This window comes from Nerophis lumbriciformis, linkage group LG25 (genome assembly GCF_033978685.3).
Source record: "Nerophis lumbriciformis linkage group LG25, RoL_Nlum_v2.1, whole genome shotgun sequence".
NCBI classification, from domain to species: domain Eukaryota; kingdom Metazoa; phylum Chordata; class Actinopteri; order Syngnathiformes; family Syngnathidae; genus Nerophis; species Nerophis lumbriciformis.
Genome location: NC_084572.2, coordinates 12,640,966 through 12,656,416, shown reverse-complemented (window position 1 = coordinate 12,656,416; position 15,451 = coordinate 12,640,966). Strand labels below are relative to the sequence as shown.

The 15,451-nt window shown below is 36.9% G+C and overlaps 1 protein-coding gene across 1 annotated transcript; it reads left to right on the top strand.

Moving 5' to 3' along the window:
• Nucleotides 1-11,267: 11,267 nt before the first annotated feature.
• LOC140679810 (uncharacterized) lies at nucleotides 11,268-11,971 on the top strand. The gene has a single exon (XM_072916031.1). The coding sequence runs from the start codon at nucleotides 11,276-11,278 to the stop codon at nucleotides 11,912-11,914; it is 639 nt and encodes a 212-aa protein (XP_072772132.1). The 5' UTR covers nucleotides 11,268-11,275; the 3' UTR covers nucleotides 11,915-11,971.
• The last annotated feature ends 3,480 nt before the right edge of the window (nucleotides 11,972-15,451 follow it).

The window sequence follows — 15,451 nt, the reverse complement described above, 5'->3', positions numbered from 1 at the left end:
ATGCTATGACATTAGTGACGTATATTAGCTAACAACAATTATATGCTAAGACAATAACGTATATATGCTATGACATTAGTGACGTATATTAGCTAACAACATTTATATGCTAAGACAATGTATATATGCTATGTCATGAGTGACGTATATTAGCTAACAACATGAATATGCTAAGACAATAACGTATATATGTTATGACATTAGTGACGTATATATTAGCTAACAACATGAATATGCTAAGACAATAACGTATATATGCTATGACATTAGTGACGTATATTAGCTAACAACATTTATATGCTAAGACAATGTATATATGCTATGTCATGAGTGACGTATATTAGCTAACAACATGAATATGCTAAGACAATAACGTATATATGTTATGACATTAGTGACGTATATATTAGCTAACATCACATATATGCTAAGACAATAATGTATATATGCTATGTCATTAGTGACGTATATTAGCTAACAACATTTATATGCTAAGACAATAACGTATATGCTATGACATTAGTGACGTATATTAGCTAACAACATGAATATGCTAAGACAATAACGTATATATGTTATGACATTAGTGACGTATATTAGCTAACATCAGATATATGCTAAGACAATAACGTATATATGTTATGACATTAGTGACGTATATTAGCTAACATCAGATATATGCTAAGACAATAACGTATATATGTTATGACATTAGTGACGTATATTAGCTAACATCAGATATATGCTAAGACAATAACGTATATATGTTATGACATTAGTGACGTATATTAGCTAACATCAGATATATGCTAAGACAATAACGTATATATGTTATGACATTAGTGACGTATATTAGCTAACATCAGATATATGCTAAGACAATAACGTATATATGTTATGACATTAGTGACGTATATTAGCTAACATCAGATATATGCTAAGACAATAACGTATATATGTTATGACATTAGTGACGTATATTAGCTAACATCAGATATATGCTAAGACAATAACGTATATATGTTATGACATTAGTGACGTATATTAGCTAACATCAGATATATGCTAAGACAATAACGTATATATGTTATGACCAGTGTTGGGACTAACGCGTTACTAAGTAACGCGTTACTGTAACGCCGTTAGTTTCGGCGGTAACTAGTAATCTAACGCGTTATTTTTTTATATCCAGTAACTCAGTTACCGTTACTACATGATGCGTTACTGCGTTATTTTACGTTATTTTTTAATGTAGTATCGGCTAGAAACAGAAGAAGTGTCGTCCTTCTGTCTCACAAGGAAAAGAAAAGGCGTGCTTTCCTCGACCGAGGAGCGGAGCGCAGGGGAGACGTTCCTCCAGGGCCTATGTACTTCGGGGCTAACACCCTTCACTTTACCCGGCAGTAGGCCTTTACAGCTCCGGACTCGAGGGTGAATGACGAGGCCGGCGGTTTGTTGCAATATTGTGACTTTATTGGTGTCTTGCACGCAGCCATCCACCAAGCTAGAGCACCTGCATGCATTCACTCTGTTGCGCTCCCTCACCTCTCTCGCCCACTCACTCACTGACGTCACTCACCTCACATGCTGTCATTTCTTAAAGGGCCACACACACACACACACGCTACTCTCATAACAACTAAAAAGACATCATGGCGAAGCCAGAAGTCGAGTTACATGGAGACATTGTCACTACTTTTCTTTTGTCGAGCACAAAGAAAATAACATTTTAGTTAAATGTAAGTTGTGTCTTGGATCAAAGATCCCATCTACTTAGAGTTAAAGTGACAATGATTGTCACACACACACTAGGTGTGGTGAAATTATTCTCTGCATTTGACCCATCACCCTTGATCACCCCCTGGGAGGTGAGGGGAGCAGTGAGTAGCAACAGTGACCGCACCCGGGAATACTGCCCAAAACAGCAATTCAAATCTGCTGAAACAGCTACATAAATGTAAATGGGTTATACTTGTATAGCTTTTCTACCTTTTTGAGGAACTCAAAGCGCTTTGACACTATTTCCACATTCACCCATTCACACACACATTCACACACTGATGGCGGGAGCTGCCATGCAAGGCACTAACCAGGACCCATCAGGAGCAAGGTTGAAGTGTCTTGCTCAAGGACACAACGGACGTGACTAGGATGGTAGAAGGTGGGGATTGAACCAGTAACCCTCAGATTGCTGGCACGGCCACTCTCCCAACTTCGCCACGCCACATAAGCAACATGCTTTGACGAAGCTAGTAAAGAGAGACACAGACTCCGATGCCACTTCACCTCCACCTAAGGATTTTAACGGAGGCAATGCTAGCCAGGACAACATTGATAGAGCCATTGCAGCGTATGTGCTAGAAGACATGCAGGCTATTTCTACAGTGGAGTCACACGTTTTCTGGCAGCTAAATAGCATGATACCGGCATCAAACAACAAATGGCACAGAAAACATGTTCCCAGTACCTGGACAGTGAGTACATAAACATGGAAAGCGAGCTAAAGAAAACACTCCAAACTCTGCCTCTGCTCATCATTGAAGGTACACACTGTCAATTCTCTTATATACTATTTCATTCTAGACTTCTAGAGTGTTTGATTATCACATCACTCTAAATGTATAGACTATAAAGTTCACAAACATAAAGAGGGATGCTAGTGGGCCAGGCCAATCTTTCATTTTCTCTAAACTAAAACTGGGGAAATGTGTAGAGTCTTCTGGGCTTCACTACAGTGTTGATCTCCTGAATACATGATTTTATTTCACAATTCCTTGAGAGAAAAAAAATGCCTGATTAGGCTTTGTGTATGTCATGTGTGCCTTCCTTGGGTGAAGCCAGCTTTACAGCTATGTTGTTATTATGCGGTTTGTTACTTATGTATGTTATGTTGCAGCTATTTCAAATAGTTTTGTCAATTTGTTGTGGCCTGAAATAAATTGGCCCTTTGAAACATATCTTTGTCTTTGTGTGTTGTGTGTAGACCACATTGCTTAGCAGAGTTAAGTGATGCAAATGCATGTCAAGTTGATCAACACATTGTATTATTCTCCAGTGCAATAACAGTACTGAAACAAAGGCTAAAAGGGCATTAATGGGAGCCTTTAAAAAAAGGAGAAAAAAATAAGTAACTAAATAGTTACTTTTCACAGTAACGCATTACTTTTTGGTGTAAGTAACTGAGTTAGTAACTGAGTTACTTTTGAAATAAAGTAACTAGTAACTGTAACTAGTTACTGGTTTTCAGTAACTAACCCAACACTGGTTATGACATTAGTGACGTATATTAGCTAACAACATTTATATGCTAAGACAATAACGTATATATGTTATGTCATTAGTGACGTATATTAGCTAACAACATTTATATGCTTAGACAATAATGTATATATGCTATGTCATTAGTGACGTATATTAGCTAGCAACATGTATATGCTAAGACAATAACGTGTATATGCTATGTCATTATTAAACTTTTTGAATATTCTAAAAAAAAAAACGTCCAATCAACATAAAAAAATCAAAATGACACCCATTACATTAAATCCATTACAAGGGATGATGGGAAAAATGCGAAACAAATCTCCACATTTATCCATGTTTGACGTATTTTAGCTGTTTGATATTTCTGATTGATTAAAAAAACCTTAAGGAGGTTGTCATGGAAGTAAACAATGTAGAAGTCGAACTTTCACATACTCTTAATAACCAACGATAACAATTATTCATTATTTATCCATTATATTAGTATAATAATATGTATGTATATTTAACAAGTTATCAACATGTATATGCCAAGAAAATAATAACATATACATGACATTAGTTACGTATGAGGTGGACTTTTTTTATTTGTCCCACAATACGAACAACTTTTTTATGTTAAGACGTTAGCAACATGTATATATGTTAAGACAGTAACATAATGCCTACAAGTTATCAACATTTATATGCTAAGAGAATAACGTAAATATATTCCATTGCATTATTGACGTATAACGAGTCTCGTCAGACAGCATTCAGAGCCTTAAGGAACTCTGGGCGGCTCTCGTCCACACCACTGAGGAGCTTCTTAACTACCTCGGCAAACTCAGCCTCAAAAATGGGAGTCCACCAGAGTCTCCAGGCACTGGAACACAACAATTAAATAAAAATTAAAAAAAAGTAAATAATTATTGAATACATTAATGAAATAAAGTTCTTATAAATAGTTAAATGTGTATAAATGTTAAGACATTAGCAACATGCTGACGATAGTAATGTACATGCTAAGACGTTGGAAACGTGTGTATATGTTAAGATGTACGCAATGCGAATTCATGCTAAGACCTTTGCACCATGTTTATATGTTTGGACGTTAGCAACATGTGTGCTACTGTAATACCTTAGCAACGTGTACATATGCTAAGACGTTAGTAAAAAAAAAAAAAAAAGTGGATATGCTAAGATGTTAACAACGCAAATATATGCTAAGACGTTAACGTGTATATGTCAAGACCTTTGCACCTTGTATATATGCTAAGATAGTAACGAGTATATATGTTTAGAGCAGTGGTTCTTAACCTGGGTTCGATCGAACCCTAGGGGTTCGGTGAGTCGGCCTCAGGGGTTCGGAGGAGGTCAAGACACACCCGACTCATTGTGTAAATAAAAACTTCTCCCTGTCGGCGTATTACGGATACGGCAACAGCAGAAGTCAGACTGATTTGCAGGTGTGTAATTTGTTGTGTTGGTTTTGTTCTTTGAACAAGGTGATGTTCATGCACGGTTCGTTTTGTGCACCAGTAAAAAAACATAACTTTGTCTTGAATTTGAAAAAAACTAAACATTTTATTTTTCACTAAAGAAGGGTTCGGTGAATGCGCATACGAAACTGGTGGGGTTCGGTACCTCCAACACTGCTTTAGATGTTAGCAACTCATATAGGCTATGAAGCGTTAACGCGTATGTATGCTAAAGACAGTAGCAACATGTATGCTAAAGACAGTAGCAACATGTATGCTAAAGACAGTAGCAACATGTATGCTAAAGACAGTAGCAACATGTATGCTAAAGACAGTAGCAACATGTATGCTAAAACATTAGCAACATGTAGCTAGGACATAAGCAATGTATGTTGACATGTAAACGTGTATGTATGCTAAGACGTTAGCAAATTGTAGCTATATAGCGTATGCTAACACATTAGTAACGTGTACATTAATAAGTTAACGCGTATGTATGCTTAAGACATTAGCAACATGTATGCTAAAGACATTTACAACATGTATGCTAAAACATTAGCAACATGTAGCTAGGACATAAGCAATGTATGTTGAGATGTTAAAGTGTATGTATGCTAAGACGTTAGCAAATTGTAGCTCTATAGCGTGTGCTAGCACATTAGTAACATGTACATTATGACATTAACGTGTGTATGTGCTAAGATGCTAACAGCATGTAGTAGACATTCATTATCGTACATTCTTGTTACGTTAGGACATTTTTCTTGTAATATCACCTTTTATGGTATATTATGAACATTTTCAATTGTAATGTCATGACTTTATCCTCCTATGGTTTACCGTATTTTTCGGACTATAAGTTGCAGTTTTTTTCACAGTTTGGCCGGGGGTGCGACTTATACTTATGAGTGAAATTATTAACACATTACCGTAAAATATCAAATAATATTATTTAGCTCATTCACGTAAGAGACTAGACGTGTAAGATTTCATGGGATTTAGCGATTAGGAGTGACAGATTGTTTGGTAAACGTATAGCATGTTCTATATGTTATAGTTATTTGAATGACTCTTACCATAATATGTTACGTTAACATACCAGGCACGTTCTCAGTTGGTTATTTATGCCTCATATAACGTACACTTATTCAGCCTGTTGTTCACTATTCTTTATTTATTTTAAATTGCCTTTCAAATGTCTATTCTTGGTGTTGGCTTTTATCAAATACATTTCCCCAAAACATGCGACTTATACTCCAGTGCGACTTATATATGTCTTTTTCCTTCTTTATTATGCATTTTCGGCCGGTGCGACTTATACTCCGAAAAATACGGTAAACATTACATTGTCATTTAAAAACTGTCTCCTATGTGAATTTTACTTTAAGGTCATGCCATGAAATATGTGATCTGTGGCATTTACGTAGCAAAATGTTGTATTTTGCCCCTCAGCCAAAGTCAACTGGGATAGTCTCCAGCTCAGTGACCCTGAACAAGAGTGAACTGTGTGTCGTTGCTTCATGATATTTGCCACAGTAGGCCCGTGGAATTAGGACTTTTCTATTTGTCTTCATTGGGAAACTACCTTGAAGGCAACCCTTTTCTCAACCTCATGTTATATATTGTGCAACTTTATTACTTACATTTCTATGACTATCATCACACTTCCCATTAAGTTGACCCTCCTCCCCCCTCCACGCCCAAAAAAGAAAAAACGCCCAATTTGCAAAGTTCTATTATGTCATAAAGCATTTTTATGACAGTGTATCTTCTCGAGGGACAATAGAAACAGGGAATTAAACTTGCTTGTACTTTAGAGTAGTCACTGTAAAGCTTGCATAGCAGTACTATGCAGTGACTATGACTCCACACACAGCCGTTGTTTTGAGGCCGGAGTGTAAGACTGACTCAGTGTAGGTTGCCATGGTGACACCCACATCAACGTTACGCCATCTTGAACTGACATCACATCATTACTCTAACTCAGTGGTACCCAACCTTTTTTGCACCACGGACCGCTTTAATGTAGGCATTATTTTCAAGAACCGGCTTCCCAATTGTGAAAAATACAACTCACTCTAACACTGAATTAGTGGGAACCCTGGGCTTGTTTCTTTGCAATGAAATGCTGATGGAAATCAGCCTTTGGCTACAATCTTGTCACCTTTATATTTGTTATGTTCATTAATGTGCATTGTATCATGTCAGAAAGTTATAATAAATGGCAACTTCCTATGAGGAGTTTTGTTGTACATCTATAAACAAGCTCATTGCTGTGTCCAGTGCACAGGTGTCAAACTCAAGGCCCGCGGGCCAGATCTGGCCCTCCACGTCAGTTTATATGGCCCGCAAAAGCCTGGAAATAATGTGTCAATAAAATACCTTATATTTTCTTTCTTTATTTTCTTACTAAAAAATTTTTCTAGTTTGACAAAGGGAAAAAATTGTGTCCAATATTGCAACAAATATATTATCTAACTTGGTTGGTCAAAATCCAAATAAATACTTAAAGGGGAACATTATCACCAGACCTATGTAAGCGTCAATATATACCTTGATGTTGCAGAAAAAAGACCATATATTTTTTAACCGATTTCCAAACTCTAAATGGGTGAATTTTGGCGAATTAAACGGCTTTCTATCATTTGCTCTCGGAGCGATGACGTCACAACGTGACGTCACATCGGGAAGCAATCCGCCATTTTCTCAAACACCGAGTCAAATCAGCTCTGTTATTTTCAGTTTTTTCGACTGTTTTCCATACTTTGGAGACATCATGCCTCGTCGGTGTGTTGTCGGAGGGTGTAACAACACGAACAGGGACGGATTCAAGTTGCACCAGTGGCCCAAAGGATTGGACGTTTGTTCCGCACACTTTACCGACGAAAGCTATGCTACGACAGAGATGGACCCTAGCTTCCCTGGCCTGCTGACATCAACTCCAAAACTGGACAGATCAGCTTTCAGGAAAAGAGAGCGGATGAGGGTATGTCTACAGAATATATTAATTGATGAAAATTGGGCTGTCTGCACCCTCAAAGTGCATGTTGTTGCCAAATGTATTGCATATGCTGTAAACCTAGTTCATAGTTGTTAGTTTCCTTTAATGCCAAACAAACACATACCAATCGTTGGTTAGAAGGCGATCGTCGAATTCGTCCTCGCTTTCTCCCGTGTCGCTGGCTGTCGTGTCGTTTTCGTCGGTTTCGCTTGCATACGGTTCAAACCGATATGGCTCAATAGCTTCAGTTTCTTCTTCAATTTCGTTTTCGCTACCTGCCTCCACACTACAACCATCCGTTTCAATACATGCGTAATCTGTTGAATCGCTTAAGCCGCTGAAATCCAAGTCTGAATCCGAGCTAATGTCGCTATAGCTTGCTGTTCTATCCGCCATGTTTGTTTGTATTGGCATCACTGTGTGACGTCACAGGAAAATGAACGGGTGTTTATAACGATGGTTAAAATCAGGCACTTTGAAGCTTTTTTTAGGGATATTGCGTGATGGGTAAAATTTTGAAAAAATCTTCGAAAAATAAAATAAGCCACTGGTAGCTGATTTTTAATGATTTTAACCCTTCTGAAATTGTGATAATGTTCCCCTTTAAATATCTGCTTAACGTATGGTTTCGAAGCAAGTTATCCATCAAATTGTACACTATAAAAATGACCAATAGATTTTATTGTCAAATTTAGAGAGGTTTTTTTTACAGCATATTACTGCAAGTTGAAAAATAACGAACAATGTTTGTTTTTTTACAGTAAAATTCTGTCGACTGAGCTGTCAGTTTTTTTTTTTTAAATCCATGGTTGATGATTTTATGGTACCACATTTTATAATGGTAAAAAAAAACTGGCAGCTGAATTGCCAAAATAAAATTAAACAGCGGTACTGTATTTCTATTTACAATAATATGTTTTAAAAATAATAATAATAAAAAAAACACCATAAATTTTACAGTAAAAGTCTGGCATCTTTTTTTCTGTAAAATAAACAGATTTTTTTTACTCTTTATGTAAGAAATTTAAGAAATATATATTTAAATTCACAGGCAAATTCATTAATTATTTACTGTTACAAGCGGCCCTCTATTGGCAGCCATCACTGCGGTGTGGCCCTCAATGAAAACAAGTTTGACACCCCTGGTCTAGTGGGACAGGCCAAAGTTAAGTCGGAGAAAATGCAGTCTTTATAAATGATTTAATGTTTCTCTGCGGCCCAGTAGCAAATGCTTCACGGACCGGTACCTGGTCCTCGGACCGGTGGTTGGGGACCCCTGCTCTAACGTACAGTATGTTGTAAAACAAAAAGGCACTTCATGATCCCTTATTTCTAAATTAATGCCGATTTAGCATGAATGATGTGTTTTGTTCTGAAATAACTTCTGATTTTTAGGGAAAAGAATACTACTAAAAACTATAGAAAATTATTTTATTATATATATATATATATATATATATATATATATATATATATATATATATATATAATACATACATTTTTAGCCCAATGCAGCGCCCAAGTCAAAAGATTTGGACATCTCCTGATTTATAACATTGATTTTGATTCATTATAATTATTTCAAGAAAAAAAAACGTCTGCATGGCAGCTTTGTGTTATTATTCAACATTACAACTTGTTCTCGTTACATGTCACCTATATGCTCTTTTATTCCACTTTTTAATGTTATTTTAATAGCATCTTTTGAATGTAGATGTCATGTCTGGGTAATCATGTTTTTGTTTTAGTCATGTTTTGTTTTGTTTAGTTATTGGACATTTTAGTTTCTGGTTGTTCACTCCCTTGTTTTGTTTCCATAGCAACCCATTAGTTTTCACCTGTCACGTCACGCACCTGTTTCACGTTTTGAGTCACGCACCTGTTTTCGTTAATCATGTCTGTGTTATTTAAGCTTTTCTTTTTCTGTTGGTCAGCCTGGCGACATCGCATTTATGCTCTGCACACTCTTTATCTTTTCAAGCCATGTTCACAGTCCCATGCCACAGTAAGTGTTTTGTTTCATGTTCTTAGTTAATTGCCTTTGTGCTATAGTCTTTTTGGTTTCATAGTTTGTTCTCCGCCATTGTGCGCACCTTTAGTTTGTTCTTTTTGTTATTGTAAAAATAAAATATGTACTCACATTCCCGTCTCGCCCGAGCCAACTTTCCGTTGCCTTCCGGAAAAGCAAACACCAAGGACCAAGTCATGACAGTAGAATTAGCTGCGGGCCGCAAATGGCCCCCAACGCCACACTTTGGAAACCCCTTCGTGTAACAATTGGAGTCCATTCATGCGCAGCTATGTTTTCGTATTCTTTGGATTCATACACACGCGCAGATGCAGGGTGCGCATCAATGCCGATTGGAAGCATGTCTCGCCAAAACATCGGCACCGGGGAGCTGTAGGAAATGTGCTGAGGAGCTCCATCATGTTTTATGTTGGAGAATCCACAAACAACTCAAAATACTGTGGAGTTCAAGTTAAAGTTAAAAGTAGAGATGCGTTAAAATGTAATATCGGAAATTATCGGTATCGTTTTTTTTATTATCGGTATCATTTTTTTTTTTTTTTTTTTTTTTTTTTTAAATTAAATCAACATAAAAAACACAAGATACACTTACAATTAGTGCACCAACCCAAAAAACCTCCCTCCCCCATTTACACTCATTCACACAAAAGGGTTGTTTCTTTCTGTTATTAATATTCTGGTTCCTACATTATATATCAATATATATCAATACAGTCTGCAAGGGATACAGTCCGTAAGCACACATGATTGTGCGTGCTGCTGGTCCACTAATAGTACTAACCTTTAACAGTTAATTTTACTAATTTTCATTAATTACTAGTTTCCATGTAACTGTTTTTATATTTTTTTACTGTCTTTGTTATTCAATAATTTTTTTTTAAATCTATTTATCTTATTTTATTTTATTAATTTTTTTAAAAAGTACCTTATCTTCACCATACCTGGTTGTCCAAATTAGGCATAATAATGTGTTAATTCCACGACTGTATATATCGGTTGATATCGATATCGGTTGATATCAGTATCAGTAATTAAGGAGTTGGACAATATCGGAATATCGGATATCGGCAAAAAGCCATTATCGGACATCCCTAGTTAAAAGTTAAAGTTAAAGTACCACTGATTGTCACACACACACTAGATGTGGTGAAATTACCCTCTGCATTTGACCCATCCTCTTGTTACACCCCCTGGGAGGTGAGGGGAGCAGTGAGCAGCAGCGGTGGCCGCGCCCGGGAATCATTGTTGGTGATTTAACCCCCAATTCCAACCCTTGATGCTGAGTGCCAAGCAGGAAGGTAATGGCTCCCATTTTTATAGTCTTTGGTATGACTCGGCCGGGGTTTGAACTCATGACCTACCAATCTCAGGGAGAAAAGTAAACAGTATGGGGATAAAAAGATTGGTACTTGTTTTGTCTGGTTGGTCTTGTTTGTGGACTCTTCCACAGTGCAAATAAAGACGCGTGGTTCAACTGCAGGGATTGCACAACTGAAAAAAAAAAGTATAAAAGCAAAAAAGATGATTTGGAGTGCGGAGCAGCTGGGTGAAATGTCTGGTACGCGGAGTGGCGTGTTGGCTTGGGGCGTCATGGTGGTGGTCTGCAGCTGCTGCTGGTCCGCAGCTAACTCAGCACCCCTCGCCTGTGACCAACTAGTCCGGCCTTCGGATGCGGTGGACCCTCGCCTTTCCTCCGGTCGCTGGGCTTGGGTTTCCGCCGGTTTCCGCGAGCCGGCACAACTGGAGAACTTCAAACTCAGAGACAGCGCCAGCATCGACGTGCTGGTGAGTCCCAGCGGCAACATTTCCTACACCACCAAAATCCACAGGGAGGGGAAGTGTCACAGCTACTTGCACAACGTGACGCTGGAGGGCAGCACGCTGACCTACGACGAGCGGGAAATGGCCAACGTCACGGTGACCTTCCTGCGCACGTCCTGCGCCGACTGCTTGGTGATGCGCTTCGACACAGGCGGCGCCGCCATGCAGGCCTACCTGTTCAGCAGGAGGAGAGTCTTGACGGAGGAGGAGAAGGAGGAGTTCAGGGCCCAGGTGGAGTGTCTGAACATGCCTGCGCCTGCTTGGCTGCATCCCAGCAAGGAGCTCTGTCCTGAGGGGGCCGCAGAGTCCACCCAGGCGCTTGAAATGTGGTCTTGTTGACTCACACTTGGTGCTCTGTGGCCCAGACCTTGGAGAAAAATAAAGTACTTAAGTAACTGCTGGATGTCCTCCATTCCACAAACACATTGTGTGTGTGTGTGTGCGTGTGTGTGTGTGTGTGTGTGTGTGTGTGTTCTGGCAATGCTTACTTAATGGGGACATCGCTCTGTTTACACAGTCACCTTTAGGGGACCTCTGACGGTATGGGGACAAAAAAACAGGTCCCCTAAAGCAGTGGTCCCCAACCACCAGGCCGCGGCCCGGTACCGGTCTGTGGATCGATTGGTACCGGGCCGCATACGAAATTAAAAAAATTATATATATATATATATATATATATATATATATATATATATATACTGTATATATATATATATATATATTTTTTTTTTATTAAATCAACATAAAAAACACAAGATACATATACATACAAATAAATATATACATATCACATCACATAAATACACATTTTTTCATCTATATACATATACATACAAATAGAAATATACACACAAAAAAGTATAAATATAAAAATGATGTATATATATATATATATATATATATATATATATATATATATATATATATATATATATATATATATATATATATATATATATATATATATATATATGTATATATAATTTTTTCATATATATATACTTTTTTGTGTGTATATATATTTTTTTCATAATAGACATATACTGTCACGACTTGGTCCGGGGTGTTTGCTTTTCCAGGATGCAGCGGAAAGTTGGCACGGGCGAGACGGGAACCAAGGTACATGATTTATTTATTTTAAAAAAAGATCAAACAAAAAGCGCGCACAATGGCGGAGAATAAACTATGAAAAACAAAAAGACTATAAACATGGAACCAAAACTTACTGTGACAAGGGACATGAAGCAGGATCATAGAGGAGTGTGCAGAAGCATATATGGGGTGCGAGGTCGTCAGGCTGAACAACAGAAAATGAATTAACTTTAATACTATGGACATGATTAACGAAAACAGGTGCGTGACTCAAGACGTGAAACAGGTGCGTGACGTGACAGGTGAAAACTAATGGTTGCTATGGTGACCAGACAAGGGAGTGAAAAGACAGAAACTAAACAAAACATGACTTGAAACAAAACATGATAATACAGACATGACATATACATAAAAATATATACACAAACACACACAAAAAAGTACATATAAAAAAAAAATATATATATATACATAACTTTTTATATTATACTTTTTTGTGTGTATACATTTTTTCATATACATACATATTTTTGGTGAAACTATATATATATAAATCATGAATATATATATATAAAAATGTGTATAATCTATTCATATATTCATATTTTGGTGTAAATCAAATTCATGATTTATATATATATATATCACATGAATACAAATTTTTTCATATATTTACATATACATACAAATATATATATACACACAAAAAAGTATATATATAAAAAATGATATATATATATTGTGAATCTTTGGGTGTCCCACGATTCTATTCAATATCAATTCTTGGGGTCACGATTCGATTCAAAATCGATTTTTTTTTTTCAATTCAACACGATTCTTGATTCAAAAACAATTTTTTCCCGATTCAAAAGGATTCTCTATTCATTCAGTACAAAGGATTTCAGCAGGATCTACCCCAGTCTGCTGACATGCAAGCAGAGTAGTAGATTTTTGTAAAAAGCTTTTATAATTGTAAAGGACAATATTTTATCAACTGATTGCAATAATGTAAATTTGTTTTAACTATTAAATGAACCAAAAATATGACTTATTTTATCTTTGTGAAAATATTGGACACAGTGTGTTGTCAAGCTTATGAGATGCGATGCAAGTGTAAGCCACTGTGACACTATTGTTCTTTTTTCTTTTTTTTTTTATAAATGTCTAATGATAATGTCAATGAGGGATTTTTAATCACTGCTATGTTGAAATTGTTACTAATATTGATACTGTTGTTGATAATATTTATTTTTGTTTCACTACTTTTTGTCATGTCTGTGTGATCATGTTTTGTTTAGCCATGTGCTTTTTTGGATTTTGTCAGTTCCTGTTTTTTTCACTCCCCGTTTTGTTTCCATGACAACCCATTAGTTTTCACCTGTCCTCATGTCACACACCTGATTCATTTGCACTCATGCACCTGTTGTTAATCATGTCTGTGTTATTTAAGCTTTTCATTTTCTGTTGGTCGGCCTGGCGACATCACATTCATGCTCTGCTCTCTTGACACACTGCTTACTCTGTCCAGGTCATAGTTCATGCTGCTCTTTTCTTGCCACGTAAGTTTTTTGTTTATTCAAGCCACTGTTTTGTACCTCTGCTCTGAGCGCCTTTGGTTTGTTCCTTTTTTTGTCCATAGTTCTGCCTTTGTGCTAGTTTTGTTTTATTAGCCAAGTTTGCTCCCCGCCTTGTGCGCGCCTTTTGTTTATACTTTTTATAGTCTATTATTAAATCACGTATTTAACTTCACGCCATGTCCGGTCCAATTCTTTTGCACCATGGGAAAACAAACCACGCCAAAGTCAAAGTCTTGACACTTTTGGTTTGTTCTGTGTCGTGTTTGTGTCTCCTCTCAATTGCTCTGTTTATTGCAGTTCTGAGTGTTGCTGGGTCGGGTTTGGTTTTGGAATTGGATTGCATTGTTATGTTATTGCTGTGTCTTGTTTTGTTGGATTGATTAATAAAAATAAAAATAAAATATTTTTTTAAATAATAACAACAACAAAAATCGTTTTTAAAAAAAATGAGAATCGATTCTGAATCGCACAACTTGAGAATCGCGATTCGAATTCAAAAAAATTTTCCCACACCCTTAATATATACATGTATGTGTATCATTTTTTCATATATACTTTTTTGTGTGTATATATATTTTTTTTTCATAATATACATATACATAAGAATATATATATATACACAAAAAAAGTACATATATGAAAAAAAATGTGTGTGTATGTATATTTATGTATATACTTTTCTGTGTGTATATATTTTTTCATACATATATACATATTTTTGGTGAACATATATATATATATATATATGTATATATATATATAATGTGTGTACCTTGTCTTCTGGGATAGGCTCCCCCCACCCCCATGACCATGAGAGGGACAAGTGTTAGAAAATGGATGGATGGGTTATTTTACTAAAATGGTAAATGGTTTATACTCTACCTTCAAGGCACTCAAAGCACCTTATTTCCACATTCACCCATTCACACACTGATGGCGGGAGCTGCCATGCAAGGCGCTAACCATGACCCATCAGGAGCAAGGGTGAAGTTTGTTGCTCAAGGACACAACGGACGTGACTCGGTTGGTGGAAGCCGGGGATCGAACCAGGAACCCTACGGTTGCTGGCACGGCCACGCCACCCCTACTACTACTATACATCTACTGATACCGATTCCCAGGTACCGGGTTTTGGTATCAGTTGAATTGTGAAAAGGTTTCTATATAAGATGTACACAGCGGTTGACTCCTTTTTACACTTGCATGA

Coding starts and splice junctions, on each gene's coding strand:
- LOC140679810 (XM_072916031.1), top strand. CDS start 11,276: ATGATTTGGAGTGCGGAGCAGCTGGGTGAAATGTCTGGTACGCGGAGT.